Source organism: Myxine glutinosa, chromosome 4 (genome assembly GCF_964187855.1).
Source record: "Myxine glutinosa chromosome 4, kmMyxGlut1.1, whole genome shotgun sequence".
Lineage (NCBI taxonomy): Eukaryota > Metazoa > Chordata > Myxini > Myxiniformes > Myxinidae > Myxine > Myxine glutinosa.
Window position 1 is genome coordinate 188,764,202 of NC_136264.1, and position 19,977 is coordinate 188,784,178.

The window sequence follows — 19,977 nt, forward strand, 5'->3', positions numbered from 1 at the left end:
GCAATCTTTATGTCTTGGCACCAAGTAAGAAAACCAGAAATGTTGTATACCCAGAGGTTTTGAGAAATTGAAAATTGACAAAACGTCATGTAGGAAATGTACTGTGATATTGCTCTAAAATATACATGTTCTTTTCATCATATATTTGTATTATTCTTATTCAACCCGGGCGAAGCCGGGTACCTCAGCTAGTATGTATGTATGTATGTATGTATGTATGTATGTATATATATATATACACAATATTCTCAGGGAGGGCAATTAATCAATATGTGAGCCACCATTGGAAGGAGATCAAGTCGGGGGAACTCTTTGCCAGTACTGCACTGGACGTTGGTGGACATGAAAGATCCCATGGTGTCTCTTGTGCAGAGTAGGTAAGTTATCACCGGCACCCTGAACAGATTACAAATTCCTATCCCGCTTCAGTGAAATATCTTCTTGGCATTACCTTCAGCAATAACCTATCCTGGGCTGACCATATAGCAAAGCTGGCCTCTGACGTCAGCCAAAGATATGGAATCCTCCATCCTTTCAAGTCATACCTTGAAAGATCTTAACAACTATACTCACAGCCGACAAGGCCTTTGCCCATGGAAGAACTGTTCTCTCCAATGGGATGGAGCCTGACATCACACATGTGTCTCCTTAATTCTGTGGAATCTAAAACTCTCCACATTACTGGCAGGCCATATGGTGAGACTGAAGCACAAGGCCTCTTCCTCTCAGATCAGGATAGTTTGGTGGCTTCACTGTTTTTGTTTCATGGCTCTTTCCCGGTCTTGCTTCCTTTGCTCTTTCAGCCCTGCCACCCTCTCCAGATTATTCTGGACGCACACGCTCCTACATTAAGCAGTGCTTGGCAAAGCGCCCTAAATCCAGGCTCCTCAGGCCCACTTCCACTCTTTTATTCGTCTTTCATCTCATTCGTGCATCTCTCCTGAGGCTGTTCAGTCCCATTCTTCCCTCTAAGGCTTCAAACAGGTTGTGCACCACAATCTCATCTGACCTCCCCCATCTCAACATGAGATCCTTTATCCACCCCACCCTCCCCAGTAACCCTTCTTACCCAAACCCTCTTACTCGCGGGTTACCGATCCCTCATCTCCTTCCTCTCTTCTTTTTCCTGTTGTTGGATTCCCTTTCTTGTTGTGTCCAACTGTGGCTCCACGACCACACAGTAACTTCAACGTCGATTTACCCTCTCTCACCTCACATTTCCATGAGACTCGATCTTGTATATATAAATAAATAATATTGAATTATAAGTGCAAGAGCTCCAGGAGGAGAGACAATAAATCGGAAAGGGAAGGGGAATGAGGGGGGAATGGAAGTAAGACATATACAACAGACAAGATAACACACTTCACAAATATATATATATATATAGAGGTTTCCTCCTACCTTTCACCGTTCAGGAGATTAGCGTGTGCAGACAAACAAACAACTTTCTTTTATATATATATTTTTTCCCATTTTCCCATTTTAAACCATATGCTGTCCTTGCTGCTGCCAATTTCTCTGGAAAACCATTCCATATATTGACAACTCATTGAAATATATTTTTCATTGAAAACTTTCCTGCATCCTTTTTGTCTGCAACATTCATTATTTTAAACACCTGTATATCCAGTATATCTCTTCCAGATCCTGTAATAACTACCTCCCTTCTAATATATAAATTCCAGACTTCCCCAACTGCTCCTCAGAGCTTAGTTGGTCTCGGAAGTCCTGGAATCAATCTGGCAGCTCTACGTTGAGCCCCTTCGATGGCATTATGATCTACAATCTGTAGGGCATGACTTTAGTTTGAACCCAATATCAGGTCGGCTTGGTGAAGGGGTCACATTCCCTAGGTCACTGTGTGCTCCGAAAGACTCGATGAAGTCATGAATGATCAATGAAGGAAACAGATCTGCACAAGTGGCTTGCTTGCTGTCATGGAGGAAGTGATTACGTTAGCCTCGGGCCAACTGCTATACAGGCCTCAAGACAGCTATACATCAGGTAGGTTGGACAACCTAATCTCCTATACGAATCAACGGCCCTTGAAAGTCACCTTCTGTTAAACTGAGGTTGGTATAATAAAAATCAGAATGGCGTTGACACGAATAAAACATCGGCAAGCAAAGAATACCTCCACAGAGCAGGTTTTCCACATTATCAGGTGAGATACAAAATCTCTCTAGATCAGGTGAATCAGCAATGTGCCTTGCACTAGCCCACTGGCCCACAGTGAGCGATGACCCGTATAGGGATGTTTTAGTATCTGATGGGCCCTTTGGCTGGTATAAAAATAATAATAACCACCTTTAGAGGCCATTTTTCCCCGCAAAGCGGGGGTTGGCCTTTTTCGGGGACCGTGGTTGTTGTTGATTTTTGGTCCCCTTTTTGAAGCAATGTTTTACGGCCGGATGCCCTTCCTGACGCCAACCCTTTTTGTCGCCTTTTTACGACAAGCAGGGAATTACCAGTGAACTGGTACTCAATTAGCCGACCTCGGAAGGATGACAGGCTGAGTCAACCCCCCTGGCGTTAATTCAGCGATCGACCGGGATTCGAACCCAGGATCCTAGGATCCTAAGCTGGCACCCTAGCCGCTAGCCCAACACCAGGGTCATACCTTTGGCTGGTATGATGCTACATAATCGCCCATCCATATTGTGATGCATCACTGGCCTCTTGACCATTTATATCACCACCAAACAGAGGTCATTTAACTGACCCATCTACGAGGCATGTGTTGTCAATGAAAATATATTTGAAGGTGAACGACCATGCTTTCTCCTGATCAAAGCCTTTAAAACTGAGACATGTTGCTTCCTTGCTGAAGGCTCAGCATTTAAAAAGGGACAGAGCATGAGCAAATGACCACAGGTTGGCAACAATTGAACAGGCTTGATGGGCCCAATGGCGTCCTCCTGCAGTGAAGTTCCATGTGAGGGAACTAACTCATATCTATATAATAATACGCTGATCAGTCTGTCTGTCCCTCCGTCACGTCACAGATGACGAAGATGACGGAATCTCGCGACATTGTGAATTAAATGTTGTTTCGTCATTATTTGGTTTTAACAATGTGTGTGTGTATGTATGTATGTATGTATGTATGTATGTATATATGTATATATATATATATATATATATATATATATATATATATATATATATATATATATATGCATGTATATATTTGTATGTATGTATATTGTTGCGGTTTTGAGAGTGTACATATGACATCATTAAAGGTTAAAGGTTTTTCCCCCCATAGTTAGTCCACAAGCAACACGTAGGCCCACTTAGAATTAGTTATGTCATAGTATGTGTAAGAGTAAGCCATTTCCCTAGTGACATCTGCGTTGTGTAAAGAAATGAGCTTAGGTCCTTTTCATTTTGCGGCCACCCTCCAATTACATCATGGGCAAACTCGATCCCGCGCCCCATTTGGCATCCCTCAAGTTTGTTACGCTTTGGCTGCCAGCAGCGTTCGCTGCCCTTGGTTTGCTCGAAACTAGTCGGGTAACACGAGGCAGGCCTAAGAAGAGGGAGGAGCGCGAGGCTCAAGGTGTGGTCGCGCAAGGCAGCGCGTCAGAAGGCGATGACGGTAGGGAGCAACAGCCAACCAGGGCTCAGAGGGCATGGCGTGATAGGGCGTGGCAAGACGCGTCTGGTGAGTTCCAGAGGGTTCCAAGGGCGTGGCAATAAAACCCTTTGCGCGAGGCCCCCACCTCAGTTATGAGAATGGAGAGGCGCTCGTGAGTTCGCAGTTCTGAGTTGAGAAGGGAGAGGCGCTTGTGAGAACCTATGCAAGAGAACTGTATTGAGAGGACTGAAGCCAAGCACTGGTTGGAGGACCGGCGTGCACACGACAGTTTCGGGGAATTGAAGAGCGCATTGTGAGCGCATATTGAACTATTCGCTTATTACGTACGCGGCCGCAGCCGCAAGTGTAACCGCCAAAGCCAGCCCCATAATAATCCCGTGCGCGCCAACGACACGCGGAGAGCTCCTGGCCGTTGCATTCATCTACTTTGCAGTGGGAGTTGGGGACCGGAGAGAGAGCTGCCTGGACGCCATCCCTGGACATGCTGACCTGGTCAACTGCTAACCCCATGTGAGTGTGTCTGAGTGTGAACGGGCCCGTTTGTCCAGGAAATAAGATAAGACTGTTTAAGGCTGCACTGTGTTTTCTTCTTCTGATTATTGTACAAAGTGTAAATAAATCTTGGTATTCCTTTCTTCCAATTCGACCGTTTCCATGATTTCCTCCATTGGGTAAGCGTGGCACGATTAAGAACCGCTTGGATCGGGTCTAGTCATTGATAACAGCTCGGGTCACGGGTTCGCTACCGCTCGACGTATCCACCAACACCCGTGATTCGGGCGAGGCTTGTCTCCTCGTTTCAGGGTAGCGTTAGTACTTAGGTAATAGCGAATCTGGTCCTACAACCCTATTTAACGCTGCCCGGAAAGGACGTCATAGGCCTCGGGTCCCGTCGGTCAGTCAAAAACAAGGGGACCAATCCCCCCTTGGTAAGGGGAAAAGGCCGGCGCAGAGATCCGCAACAATATATTGTATGTATGTATGTATGTATGTATGTATGTATATATATATATATATATATATATATATATATATATATATATATACATACATATATATATATACATACACATACATATATATATATATATATATATATATATATATATATATATATATATATATATATATATATACGTATATATATATATATATATACGTATATATATATATATATATATATATATATATATATATATATATACACATGCATATTTGTCACCTAACCAAGCCAGAGATGTATGCATGTATATATTTCATTATGCATGTATATTGCTCTGGTTAGATTTTTTTTGCAGCATGCCATCCTGATGAGGGTAAATAAGCCCGAAATCTGGATTGGCGGCTCCCGCTTGATGTTTAGCCAATGGGGACCAAATAATAAATCTCTGTCTGTTGACAGAGTGGCCGGGCTGAGGCCTCCGGAACGGAGGTGACACTTTGGTCTAGGACTTCGGTCCACAGGAGATTGGGACAGCACTCGTCACGCTGTTATGTCGTTGATGTGTATATATATATATATATATATATATATATATATATATATATATATATATATATATATATATATATATATACATATATATATATATTGAATATCTATCCACGTAGTCATGGTGGAACCCAATTTTATTGTGCCTCTATTTAGTGTGGCATACAACGAAAGGCAAAAGTGAAATGATACCCATAATGCAAAGCGTAAACGACAAGGCAGAGGGTCGCTTGACGTTTGAACAACGCAAAGAAATTTTAAGTGTTATTGGAACGTCGAAAAGGCAAGTGAAGTGCAAAGAGAGTGGACACATGAATTTGCAACGGAACCTCCATCACGACTAACAATTACAAGAATTTGTGATAAATTTGAGACTTACGGTACTCTGCAAGACGTGTGCAAGCAACAATTTGGGAGACCCCACTCATCAACGGGTGGGGAAATTCCCTGTGGGGTTACAGAAATTCACATGATCACCATAAAAACCTGTAAGGCATGTGTTCGTAAGACTGGATCAGCAGGGAAAGATTACACCGGATTGTCAAAACAGCGAAGTGGAATTCTTGTGTGCCATGACTGTCACATGAAACGATTGAAGACAATCCGGAGCACAGCGCTGAATTTTGTGAAAGCTTTTAAGGGAAGGCGGATGAGGATGCACGGTTTGTGGACATGATTGTTTGGTCGCAGGAGGTAACATTCGAGCTCAATAGTACAGTGAACCGCCATGATTGTGTGTATTGGTCCTCAAAAAATCCAAACAGTCATGTCGAGAAAGAAGCTATCCCAGCAGAAACGGTGAATGTTTGTCATTCAGTTGTTCGATGCTGTCACCAGCTCCTGGAAGTTGCCGGTGGTCAATTTGAGCATCTGCGATAGTTCACCTTGTGCCACAAACTATTGCTTCTGCACACACCAAATATCGACTTTTCTGAGATGTGTAAAGAGTAGTTTTTCTTTCTGAAAATGAGTATACATCTTTTGGAGACACCCTGCATATGCTTCAAGAAGAAGATAATTTATTTGGGATCACTTATTGATACAACTAGAACTGAACTCGGGAGAAAGCATACCTCTGCCAGGCTGAACAGTTTACCTTTTGTTACCCACTGATAGGATGGATCTGGATTCCTACCTGAACCAAAATCGAATCGGCTTGTTATTGTCACTTATCCAATTCATCCATCGAGTTTTGTCATAATCCGTCCAAAACTTTTTGAAATCCTATGCTATATATAGTTTGGTATATATTTGGCTATATATAGCGACAAATAGGGTTGGCGGCAGGAAGGGCATCCGGCCGTAAAACATTGCTTCAAAAAGGGGACCAAAAAACAACAACAACCACGGTGCCCGAAAAAGGCCAACCCCCGCTTGCGGAGAAAAATGGCCTCTAAAGGTGGTTTTTATATAGTTTTTGGCCCTGTCACTCAATGGTTAAGAGTCACTTAAAAACATTCTCTGATCCACATCCGGACATTCACCAAAATCTAATAATTTTGGCCTTGTCAAATAACCGACCTCTCCACATTATTTCGGCCAAATCTGTCCACAACCTTTTGAGATATCCTGGTCACAAGAAGCAGACAGACAAACAGACAGGCATGAAAACATAACCTCCAGTGGTGGAAGTAATGATCGGTATTAACATCAAACCCACAGGTGTACTGAACTTGAAAGGTAAATATGAAACTCGGTATAATTTCGATTTGTGCCAATTTATACAAACCAGCTATCAAAGAGGTTATCATCAAACTCAAGTTGTGCTTGAAGTATAAATAAATAAATATTGTAACTACGAGTCGAACGGCACTCGGTAGAGCACATACCACCGACAGGCTGAACAGTTTACGTTTTGTATCCCACTGATAGGCCGGGTCTGGATTCGGACCTGAAGCAAAATCTAATCGGCTTGTTCTTGTCATCTAACCAACTCATCCACCAAGTTTTGGCAGAAGTCGTCCACAACTTTTTTAATTATCATGTTGTATATCTCTTTTGGCCTGATCTCTCAATGGTGAAAAATCACTTAAAAATTAAATAATTCTCGTATCCGAATCCATATTCAGATCATCACCGAAATCGAAATGATTAGTCCTTGTGAGACACCCAACTGGTCCACCAAATTTCGTCCAAATCTGTCAATAATTCTTTGGGATATCCTGCTATTTATCGTTTTTGGCCCGTTTCTCAATGGTGAAGAATCACTTAAAAATTAAATAATTCTCGTATCCGAATCCATATTCAGATCTTCACCGAAATCGAAATGATTAGTCCTTGTCAAACACCCAATCGGTCCACCAAGTTTCGTCCAAATCTGTCAATAATTCTTTGGGATATCCTGCTATTTATCGTTTTTGGCCCGTTTCTCAATGGTGAAGAATCACTTAAAAATTAAATAATTCTCGTATCCGAATCCATATTCAGATCTTCACCGAAATCGAAATGATTAGTCCTTGTCAAACACCCAATCGGTCCACCAAGTTTCGTCCAAATCTGTCCATAATCTTTTGAGATATCCTGCTATGTATCGTTTTTGGCCCGATCTCCCAATGGTGAAGAATCACTTTAAATTTTCTACTAGGCGGATCCGGATCTGTATCTTCACCAAAATCTAATCATTTTGTCCTCGTCACATACGCTACCTCTCTGCCAACTTTCGTCCGAATCCGTCCACAACTATTTGAGATATTTTGTTCACCAACGGCCAAACAGACACACAGGGGTGAAAGCACAACCTCCATCCACCTTCGGCAGCCGAGGTAATGATGGTAAAATGAATCATTTCATAATTCCTGCAATCATTTAAACTATTATCATAAATGTACAATATTGCTTTTTGCCACGGACGCTCAGTTCAACAATGACAAAGCATTATTGTGCACATGAGGTACACTCCTGTGCACAACGCGATAACAAAATCCATGACTTTGCGAAATGTGCACAATAACGTCGCTTGAAGCACGCCGGTGTTCTCTGAATATACCGACGATGCCATTGGTAAAGCACCGCAGTGAGGAAGACATCAGCACCACGTGCCATGGCATGCTGGCGGGAGATTGGCGGACATGGAACGGAAGCAAATCATCGGTGTTATCGATCGTAACTCGCGGGGCCAAACTGCGATGCCGTTCACGCAATGCCACCAAATTAAAAGGATGGAGTGAGGGCAATGTTTGCTTTCTCAAACAAAATCCATAACCGCCGGAAGTGCAGCTCTGAGGGCGGCAAACAGACATTGTCAAAAGATGAAATATTCCCATTGTAGAGATTCCCCAAAAAAAAAAAACGATTTAGGTTGTAATAATTTCCCACGAGATGAACAAAATTCGTCCACTAGTAAAAACAGATACTGCAAGTCACGTGGGCTTAGTCATGGGAAAAGGAAAGTGGATTCAACCATGGAAATAATTACTAAAACACTGCACAGAAAATAAGGAATCATCGTCATCACAACTCTACCGGACACTTGGCAGAGTATTGCTGTTGCAAACCCAGTCTCTTGGCAAGATATACAGTGCATTCAGAAAGTATTCAGACCCCTTCACCTTTTTCACATTTTGTTATGTTGCAGCCTTATGCTGAAATCGTTTAAATTCATTTTTCCCTCATCAATCTACACTCAATACCCCATAATGACAAAGAGAAAACAGGATTTTAGAAAGTTTTGCAAATTTATTAAGAATAAAAAAACTGAAATGTCACATTGACATAAGTATTCAGACCCTTTGCTATGACACTTGAAATTTAGCTCAGGTGCCTCCCATTTCTGTTGATCATCTTTGAGATGTTTCTACACCTTGATTGGAGTCTACCTGTGGTAAATTCAATTGATTGGACATGATTAGGAAAGGCACACACCTGTCTATATAAGGTCTCACAGCTGACAATGCATATCAGAGCAAAAACCAAGCCATGGGGTCGAAGGAACTGCCTGCAGAGCTCAGAGACAGGATTGTGTCGAGGCACAGATCTGGGGAAGCCAAAAAAAAAATTCTGCTGCATTGAAGGTTCCCAAGAGCACAGTGGCCTCCACAGACGGAAGCCAAACAGTTCAATCTTGGTTTCATCAGACCACAGAATGTTGTTTCTCAAGGTCTGAGAGTCCTTTAGGTGCTTTCATGTGTCTTTCACTGAGGAGAGGCTTCCGTCTGGCCACTCTGCCATAAAGCCCAGATCGGTGGAGTGTTGCAGTGATGGTTGTCCTTCTGGAAGTTTCTCCCATCTCCACACAGGATTTCTGGAGCTCACCCAGTGACCATCGGGTTCTTGGTCACCTCTCTTACCAAGGCCCTTCTCCCCTGATTGCTCAGTCTGGCCGGGGGGCCAGCTCTAGGAAGAGTCCTGGTTGTACCAAACTTCTTCAATTTAAGAATTATGGAGGCCACTTTGCTCTTGGGAACCTTTTAATGCAGTAGAATTTTTTGTTGTAGGCTTCCCCAGATCTGTGCCTCGACACAATCCTGTCTCTGAGCTCTGCAGGCAGTTCCTTCGACCTCATGGCTTGGTTTTTGCTCTGACATGCATTGTCAGCTGTGAGACCTTATACAGACAGGTGTGTCCTTTCCAAATCATGTCCAATCAATTGAATTTACCACAGGTGGACTCCAATCAAGGTGTAGAAACATCTCAAAGATGATCAAGAGAAATGGGAGGCACCTGAGCTAAATTTCAAGTGTCATAGCAAAGGGTATGAATACTTATGTCAATGTGATATTTCAGTTTTTTCTTTTAAATAAATTTGCAAAACTTTCTAAAATCCTGTTTTCTCTTTGTCAGTATGGGGTATTGAGTGTAGATTGATGAGGGAAAAAATGAATTTAAACGATTTCAGCATAAGGCTGCAACATAACAAAATGTGAAAAAAGTGAAGGGGTCTGAATACTTTCTGAATGCACTGTTTATGTGTATATACATACAATCATTCTCACAGGTTAAAGCCTTTGGCAAAGTACTTTAATATGCTTGCTCTACTGAGCTTTGATGCCCGTGAACTGGGAATTACTGTTGACAAGGCAATCCCCAAACTGCCCCCGTGGCAACGAAGATGTCCGCACTGAATTGGCGTGGTGTTAAGAGATGAAGAAAGTTCTTAAACAAAGATGCCACACACTTTTCTCTGCCGCTCCTGTGACGAAAACAAATGAGACGGCGTCCGATTGGATTGGTACTACAGTTGCAGAACATTTAAAAAAATGTGTGGGCTGCCATGGGGATGGAGCAAAATGAGCTCGTTGGCATGCGGATTGCACATGCACGCGTTGAATGGCCAGTGTGCACAGGTATTTCGTTCTGAGGGTGATGGAAGTGTGTACCTGGGCTCTTCAATACCTGGGCTCTTCTTTTTCTTTTGTCTGCAGCCCATGGCTGTGGGTCGCATCGTTTGCTGGGGGAGCAGCTGTGCCACTGGTCCAGTGTCCCCTGCATGTTGCAGCAGGAATTTTGTAATTTGTTCAGGGTGCCTGCGATAGCTCGAATACTCGTCGTGAAGAACGTTGTGGGATCTTTAACATCCTCCAACTAATGCTGGCAGACGTGACACCACGTTTAAGATCCATCCGATCGATGGCACACACATCGATGAATCATTTTGCCTGTGAAACACCAGGATGATAGTTTAGAGCTTGGTCGATATTAAAAGCCAGGCAAGACAACTCATCGACGAGTATGCGGATCTCAATGGCAGCCTGCCAGCCTACATGCAGTTTATGATAGATTCAGTACCCGTCACCCTCGCCAGAGGACGGTATTGCATTTGGGTCTTGTTTGTTTGTTACTTGGCAAAAAAAAAAAAAAAAAAGGTTTTGCAAGTATGTTGATCACTCCGGTTTGTTTGTGTGTGTTTGTGTGTTTGTTTGTTTGTATGTCCGCTCACTTATACTTGCCTACAGGTCACAATTTTAAACCGATCTTCACGAAACTTCACCAAATGGTAGAGTTTGTGGTCCGACAAAATCATATATATTTTTGGGGTCAAAAGGTCAAAAGGTCAACATAGGCCAAAGGTCTACCACTTTTTCCGAATTTCTAAAATCCTCAATTTTCATCCACTTGAAATTTGAAAAGGATTTACATGTCGGCTAACTGAATTCAACCACCAACTATTTTTGAGATCAGCATAGGCCAAAAGGTCAACATAGGTCAAAGGTCAACATAGGTCAAAGGTCAACAACAATTTCAAATTTCTAAAATCCTCAATTTCCATCCAATTCACTTGAAATTTGAATATGATTTACATATCAGCAAAATGAATTCAACCACCAACTATTTTTGAGATCAGCATCGGCCAAAAGATCAACATAGGCCAAAAGTCAACCTCTCTTTTTGAATTTCTAAAAGCCTCAATTTTGATCTGATTGACTTGAAATTTGAATTGGATTTTCGTATCAGAAAACTGAATTCAACCACCAATTATTTGTGAGGTCAAAAGGATTCTCTATTGAGTGCCATTCTACTTTGTGCTGTTTTGCCAAGTGTCGCTCTATGAGTGATTTTTCATTTGTCTGTCTGTCTGTCTGTCTGTCTGTCTGTCTGTCTGTCCGAACCGAATGCGCAAATGTAGGCCACAGACGCCACCTAGTGGTAACCAGTAGTACACATATTTTTCAACCGATTACCCTGATAAAATATGTACGGGTCAATTAGAATGGAAGTATGTCTATAAAGTATGTGCAGCACAACTATAATTTGAGTACGTCTATAAAATACTACTATAAAACCACACAAACACCACGCAAAACAGGTTCTAGCGAGGGTCTGCAATCATTGATTGTTCATTCTAGTTATTTTCTGTTTTATGTGAACATAAAGTAAGTATTTTCGAATTTAAAAAATGACAAATTTATTCTCAGAATTTAGTGTATTCTAAAGATTTTATAGTCTTGGCCAATGAACAAAATTAATTTCAGGTATGACCCATAAGTATGTAATAAATATGCCACCAAGGGGAAAAGGGAGAGAATTAAAAAAGATACATTTGAGAAAAATAAAGGAATAAGGGAGGATGGGAGAGAAAAAGTGAGCAAAATAGTTGTGGGAAGAGGTGAGAAAGATATATAAATAAATTAAGTGGTTGGGGATGGACATTGGAATATATATCTAGGGGTATAGAGGGGATTAAAAAAAATAATCAACTTACTTAAACTTAAATAAGTACTTGACCTCTACGAAGGTAAATAAATGCTGTTTTTGCATCAATAAATACCAAAGACAAATATTTCAGGACATGCCGTCATGATTGCCCTGGCCGAGACTCGTTCAGGCGGAGCCTTCACTGCAGATGGCAGAGGCAAGCGTGTCCAATGCTGGCAGCCGATGGACAGAGTCAATAAGCCCGACAAACGCAACCGTGTAAGCGGGACACAGGGGCCATGGAATACCGGTGTCCTCGAACCTACCCTTACTTCATGGAGATTACAAATGCTTAAAAGATCCTGCACACGTACACAGAAAAACAATTAAATGCCTCCCTGTGGTCCTGGCAATCCATCTTTTCTTATCTAGGGTCTGCCCACAGCTCTTGGCCTGAAAAGCAGCGAGGGACTTTCCCCGACCTTTTCCTTCCAGAAGTTTGGAGTGCAAGTGATCTGTCACAGACTCGTCTAGTTATCCCAGTCTGACAACCCTGAAATTGGCAAAGCCACTGATAGCGGTTTTGCTCTATGGAACAATGCACTCTGGTTCAAAAAGTACAATGGCCTATTCTGAAACCAAACAGGATTCCAAAGACATCCCATTTGTACACGTTAGAGCACCCTGGATGAATCAAAATCGCAAGAACCTTACACAAACCTCAAAACATGATCACATGACACCAAGACAACCCACTTACCAAGTGTCCACAGCAAGTTCTAGCAGAGACTGGCTCCTTTCGATGGTGCAGTTCAAACACCAAAGAGACATCGCCGTCCTGGGACAGCAGTGGAGATGAGTTGAACCTGCCTTCCCTCGGAACCGGATGACTTAAACACGGTGGCAGAAAAGATATCCGTTATGTCTGCAGCCTGTGCGGCATCGAAATGGTGGGAACAGTACCAGTGTGAGTTCGACATTAACCAGCCTGGAGGAGGTGCAGAGTTACCTCGGATGGCCTTCGAAAGGACAGAAACCAAGAAGGCGAGACACCAAGTAAAACATTTGTCCAGGCCTGCTTGTCACACAGCACGGAGTATGAATGCGTGAGCGCTTTGCTCGCCCAGAGATGGAACGGTGAGTGGGAGGGAGTCGAGAAAGGAGGGGGTCCTGCAATGAGGGGCTTGTGCGGTGGTGCAGGAAAAGGAAGGGCAGGGCAGTGAAGTGATGGTGGATGCCAAGAAGAATTTCCCTCATTCCACAAGCCACCAATGGATTTGTGGTCAATCTCCTTCCTTTAACATACACCGACACACCGTTTCCCCCTCTAGAATGAAACCGCTCAACAAAACAGCCCAAAATTAATCAGAAACCAAAAGCTCTTAAATCTCTTTCCCACTCCGAGGCTGGATAAGATACAGATGCAGAATGATGATTGAAAAAGGTAAAAAAAAAAAAAAGAGGGAAAAAACGTTTCCTGCATTCCAAACCCCAGGATGTATCAGGAGATATTCGAGAAACGTTTCTGGGCTTCAACCAATCCTGGAAGGGTCCGCCACTCCGATGCAGGATGTTCAGCTGGAGCCGGTTTTAGACAAGGATTTGTAATTTGGTCAGAGTACTGGATATAACTCGCCTACTCTTCTAAAAGAAACCGTGGGATCTTTAATGTCCAATAACTAACGCTGGCAGATGGATCATCCGGCGTAACGCCCCGTCCGAGGGACGGCAGACACATCGATGCCTCACACTGCCTGCGAAACACCAGGATAGTTTATATACCTGGTTCGAGACTCTAACCCAGGCTATACAAGCAGAGCCGAGTAAGCATACCTCTGGGTACCCTGCCAATGCCTTTTTGAAAAGAAAGATCAAATATTTCTTACTTTTGAAAGTCTCCTTGTACCTGGCAAGGTTCCATTTTGTCTGCTCCCACAGACTGCTCTCCTCCCCACAGGCTTTTGTTTTACTGTTTTCTCTTGCGGCTTAGACGAGGAAACCAGAGCTGGAAACAGCATCATTTAAACAACCGAAGTGTGTAACACCATAAAACACCGGGATACAAGTGAGAGGGACATGAAAGCAGAGGCATGGGAGGGAAAGGGTGGTGGGTGGGTTAGAATACCACTGGGTCCATTAAACCAGCACCATACCCACATCCTCTTGGCTGTGCACACAACTCACCTAATGCAATTTGTCCTCTTCACATAATCAATCTTTTTATCTCATGAAATTGAAAAATTCACATCTCATTAGAGTCTCATCGATATCCTGTCCTAATGCAGGCTCCTGCATGTGACCATTGCTATACCAAAAATTGGTCTTTTGAATTACTTTTCAACCCACACGACTGAAAAATGGAATACTCCCATGATCGAATCTGAGCTTTCTCGGCAAGGTTCGAATCTCGACCCAGCTATGCATTTGGATCTGTTTGTTTGTCTGTCTGTCTGTATGTCTGTCTGTCCACACAGAATGTGCTCATCCTGGTGTTTCACATACCCGGTGATGATATTAATACATGTGACGTCCCTTTGATGGACGTTAAGCCGGTTGTCCCTTCTGCAAGTATTAGTTGGTCGACGTTAAGCATCCACGGTGTCTTTCATAATGAGTAGGCGAGTTATCTCCGGCACTCTGACCAAATTTTAAAAAATCCTGCTCGAACTGAAGTGGTCTGGTTCTCAATATGCCATTAACACCTGGTTACACCGCTTGCTACCTGAGAATGTGGTTGTTGGCTGGCCCAGCAGCTCCTACACTATATTCCCAGGTGGGTTGCACATGTAAGTGGCCGAATTCGGCTACAAAGGGTTAAGTTCATGATGGTGTCCAACTGCTCTCACACATTCGTTTTAGTGGTTTCCTTTACCGCTGGGAATCAAATGTAAAACGAGACCGGTACTTGGTAGAACGCATACCTCCGACAGGCTGAACAGTTCACGTTTTGTATCCCACTGATAGGCCGACTCTAGATTCAGACCTGAGCCTAAATCGAATCAGCTTGTTACTGTCACCTACTAAACTCATCCACCAAGTTTTGTCATAACCCGTTCATAATTTTTGGAGATATCGTGATATATATAGTTTTTGACCCTATCCTAATGAAGGTCCACTTGAAATTTTTTTGGAAAATATCAGATCCGGATCCAGATCTTCACCAAAATCAAATCAATTTGTCCTTGGCAGACAGCCAACCTGTCCAGTAAGTTTCAACCGAATCCGTTCACTCTTTTTTTTTGAGATATCGTGCTGTATATCGTTTTTGGTCGCATCATTCAATAGTGAAGAATTACTTAAATTGTTTTTGTAATTATCGGATCCGGATCTGGATCTTCACCAAAATCAAATCAATTTGTCCTTGGCAGACAGCTAACATATGCAGTAAGTTTCGTCCGAATCCGTCCACTCTTTTTTTTTGAGATTTCGTGCTGTATATCGTTTTTGGCCGCATCATTCAATAGTGAAGAATTACTTGAATTGTTTTTGAAATTATAGAATCCGGATCTGGATGTTCACCAAAATCAAATCAATTTGTCCTTGGCAGACAGCTAACATATGCAGTAAGTTTCGTCCGAATCCGTCCACTCTTTTTTTTTGAGATTTCGTGCTGTATATCGTTTTTGGCCGCATCATTCAATAGTGAAGAATTACTTGAATTGTTTTTGAAATTATAGAATCCGGATCTGGATGTTCACCAAAATCAAATCAATTTGTCCTTGGCAGACAGCCAACCTGTCCAGTAAGTTTCAACCGAATCCGTTCACTCTTTTTTTTTGAGATATCGTGCTGTATATCGTTTTTGGTCGCATCATTCAATAGTGAAGAATTACTTAAATTGTTTTTGTAATTATCGGATCCGGATCTGGATCTTCACCAAAATCAAATCAATTTGTCCTTGGCAGACAGCTAACATATGCAGTAAGTTTCGTCCGAATCCGTCCACTCTTTTTTTTTGAGATTTCGTGCTGTATATCGTTTTTGGCCGCATCATTCAATAGTGAAGAATTACTTGAATTGTTTTTGTAATTATCGGATCCGGATCTGGATCTTCACCAAAATCAAATCAATTTGTCCTTGGCAGACAGCTAACATATGCAGTAAGTTTCGTCCGAATCCGTCCACTCTTTTTTTTTGAGATTTCGTGCTGTATATCGTTTTTGGCCGCATCATTCAATAGTGAAGAATTACTTGAATTGTTTTTGAAATTATAGAATCCGGATCTGGATGTTCACCAAAATCAAATCAATTTGTCCTTGGCAGACAGCTAACATATGCAGTAAGTTTCGTCCAAATCCATCAATAACTTTTTGAGAAGACAGACAGACAAACAGACAAGCACACAGACAGAACCTTCGGTTATGGAGGTAAGAAGTTAAACTAGGTTCATGATTAAAATGGGATAGAAGGAAAAATGAAGCATGTGTGTAAGAAACAGCAGATGATTGAAAATTTCCTACCTGAACACATGGAGTGAATACTTATTTATCAATCCCAAACCGAACCTATAACGTGTAAGGCAGTATGGTAAACATAGGAACTATCACTCAGACAACAATACAAACGATGCTAATTTTAGAGGAAAAATTGAGGTTCATCCAACAGGGAAAGCCACCAGACAGGTTGTAATGCAGGCATTTCCTGTATGGCAGTGCTACTCTGGGTCGTGGTTTTTGGGGTATTTATGGGCCAATCGGTACAGTACTTGCATATTCAAATACGTTTAATAATATCATATATGTCCCCTTACAAGGAACTTCAATGCAAAGGCCATCAAGTCCACCAAGCCTGTGCAATGATTGCCAACCTATGGTCGCTTGTCCATAATCTATCTTTCTTAAACGCTGAGCATTAAGCAAGAAAGCAGCACATAGATATTTTAAAGACTATGGTACGTCTCGGTCAGGGTTCGAACCATTACGTCACCGAGTCTGGTTGACGTCATTCGCACAGCCTTTTTTTGGCAGTGCACAGACGAATGATTAAATAGACGAGGTGCACTTTCCCCATCTCGCGTGATGTCTGGTGGAACACATCCAATTACAAATGGCTCTTCGGGTGCGAGCCATTAGGGCTAGTGGAATAATAGCACCCAGGAGGCAAAGCCGGCTGTCTTGTTTGCAAGCATTCCTGTATATTAATATGTAGACAGTTCGATGCCACATTTTGCTGGAATTCTGCCCAAATGTCAGAAAAGCCAAATCACAGATAGCTTCTGCATATAGTTTAAAATGAATCGAATATAAATCATTCTTTTAAAACTTCTCCGACTGGAACATATGGCCTGATTAACCTCACCAATTAAATGAGAATATTTATTTTTCGCGAGCAAAAGTAGAAGGAGCAGCACACTGATGCAGAGTCACTTTGTGCTGGAAATATAAAGAGAAGGGGGAGAGAGGAGGGAGGGGAGAGAGGAGGGAGGGGAGGGAAGAGGGAGGGGAAGAGAAGGAGAGGAGGGTGGAGCGGGGGTCAGGGAAGGGGAGAGGGAGAGGAGGAGGGAAGATGGAGGAGGATAAGGGTGGGGAGGGAAGGATAGGGGAGGGAGACATGGGAGGGGGAATGGGGAGGGGAGGAGAGAGAGGGGAGGATAGGGGGAGAGGGAGAGGGGAAAGAAGGGGGAGAGGAAGGGGAAAAAGAGGGGAATGGGACGGGATTGGGAAGGGAAAGAGTGAAAATGGAACAGGGAGGGAGAAGGATGGGTAAGGGAGGACAGAGGAGGGGAAAGATGGAGGCAGATAAGGGAGGGACGTGGGGAGGGAAAGGGTAGACGAGGAGAGGGGGAGGGAGCAGGAGTGGAGTGGAGAATAGGGGAGGCAGAAATGGGAGGAGGGAGTGGGCAGGGGAGGAGAGAGAGAGGGGAGGACAGGGGGAGAGGGAGAGGGGAGGGAAGGGGGGAAGGGAGGGGAAAAGGAAGAGCATGGGAGGGGATACAGAGCAAAAAGGGAACAGGGAGAGAGAGGGTAAGGGAGGAGGAAGGGGAAGGGAGGAAAGGGAAGGGAGGAAGGGGAGGAGGGGGGGATGGGAACAGGGAGGAGAGGAGTGAGGGGTGGAGATGAGTGAGGGGGGGAGGAGAGGAGAGGATAAGAGTGAGTGGGAAGTAGAGATTGAGGGTTAGGGAGGAATGAGGGGTGGAGAAAGGAGATCAGTGAGGTGGGTGAGGTTTTTACCCATTTTGTAAAACTCTTCATGCAGCATCTAACTCAAAATGTCTAAATGTCATAGACGTCTCTGCCCATGGGTTGCCCACGGATGCCCCAATAGTCCAATAAATAAAATTCATCAGATGTCTGTCTGTTCGCGTCTTTTGCAAAGACTGTTGGGCCGACAACCATCAAATTTGGCACACAGACCGACCAGGTCTGACCCAGTGATTGTCCTAAGGGTATTTTCATCCACCACCTCAGCCTGTAAAGATCCCAAAGACCCATAATTTTACATGCTTTCGGCATTTTTGAGATATATTATATTACATGCTTGAAATAATTTTTACATCCTTGAGAAAAGGCTTTTTACATGCTTGGGAGATTAGTTCGACCCCTAAGACCGTGAAGGCCCAAAAGACCCATAATACCATTAAAACCCTTGAAGACTCCAAACACTCTTTAGACCCTTTAAAATCCCAAATACCCCAAATACACCTTGGACCCAGAAGACCCTTTAGACCCTTAAGACCCCAAATACCTTTAAGGCCTGAGACAAGGCATACAAAAGGTGAGTGGACAAAATGGAGGAATTAAGTCCCCAAGCTGAGCTGAATGCTGGCTGACCAAAGGTAAGCCTGTTAGCATAAATTATTTTCAAAAAACACACACCCAAACACCCAGTTTCCATTCATGCTCCCAGGACTCTAGACCACCATCCTCTAGACTTGCTATCTAGAAGTATGCATACAAAGTTTGGGGCCTCCAGTTATCATCATTTTGGAGTTATGGAGAAGAAGGACACACACCGCCTTTTATGAGCCAGTCCCCTGCACAGAAGGAGACAGGGTTTTACAATCACTCCTGTGTAGCCTGTGTGAAACTGGTAGAGACAACACAAAAAGACTCATAGCAGTCATTATTAGGGTGGTCCATAAAAATTTTTTTTAAACCACCATTAGAGGCCATTTTTCCCCGCAAGCGGGGGTTGGCCTTTTTCGGGGACCGTGGTTGTTGTTGTTTTTTTGGTCCCCTTTTTGAAGCAATGTTTTACAGCCAGATGCCCTTCCTGCCGCCAACCCTTTTTGTAGCCTTTTTACGACAAACAGGGAATTACCAGTGAACTGGTACTCAATTTGCCGACCTCGGAAGGATGACAGGCTGAGTCAACCCCCCTGGCGTTAATTCAGCCATCGACCGGGATTCGAACCCAGGATCCTAGGATCCTAAGCTGGCACCCTAGCCGCTAGCCCAACACCAGGGTTAGGGTGGTCCATAGATATATGTAATATTTAATACTATTAAAAATCCATGCTCCACAAGGCTGCCCTTGTTCCTATGTTTATAACGATCATATGAACCAAATATGAGGCCAATTGGAACTTATTTAGAGGTTGCTCAAAAAATAACATTTTTAATTTATCCTGTTTTTTTCAGATGGCAGAAACTCGCAGCTCTTCCACAGTTTGGTTGCTGGGCAAATCTGAAAAGGAAATAATATGTGGGGGACAACTAACCAAAGGACACACATTGCAGAAAATGGTGTACCATCACATACAAGAACACCATACAGTTCGTGAAAGTGCCAAACTTAGTGTACAAGCTGTGTGTGCATACTGGGAGAAAGCACGAATTCCAGTGCGGAGAGTAGATTCCTGTGAGCGCCA

At 43.1% G+C, this 19,977-nt stretch overlaps 1 protein-coding gene across 3 annotated transcripts in view; it reads right to left on the bottom strand.

Moving 5' to 3' along the window:
* LOC137425575 (IQ motif and SEC7 domain-containing protein 1) overlaps window positions 1-19,977 on the bottom strand; it is a 201,371-nt gene that overhangs the window by 114,828 nt on the left and 66,566 nt on the right. The window contains exon 1 of one of the 3 annotated variants that reach the window (XM_068114141.2): window positions 12,928-13,246. The exons of the other annotated variants lie outside the window; for them this stretch is intronic. Within the exon in view, the coding sequence (XP_067970242.2) occupies window positions 12,928-12,998 (71 nt within the window). The 5' untranslated portion in view covers window positions 12,999-13,246. Of the gene's footprint in view, window positions 1-12,927; window positions 13,247-19,977 lie in introns of those variants that run through there. 3 annotated transcript variants of the gene reach the window in all.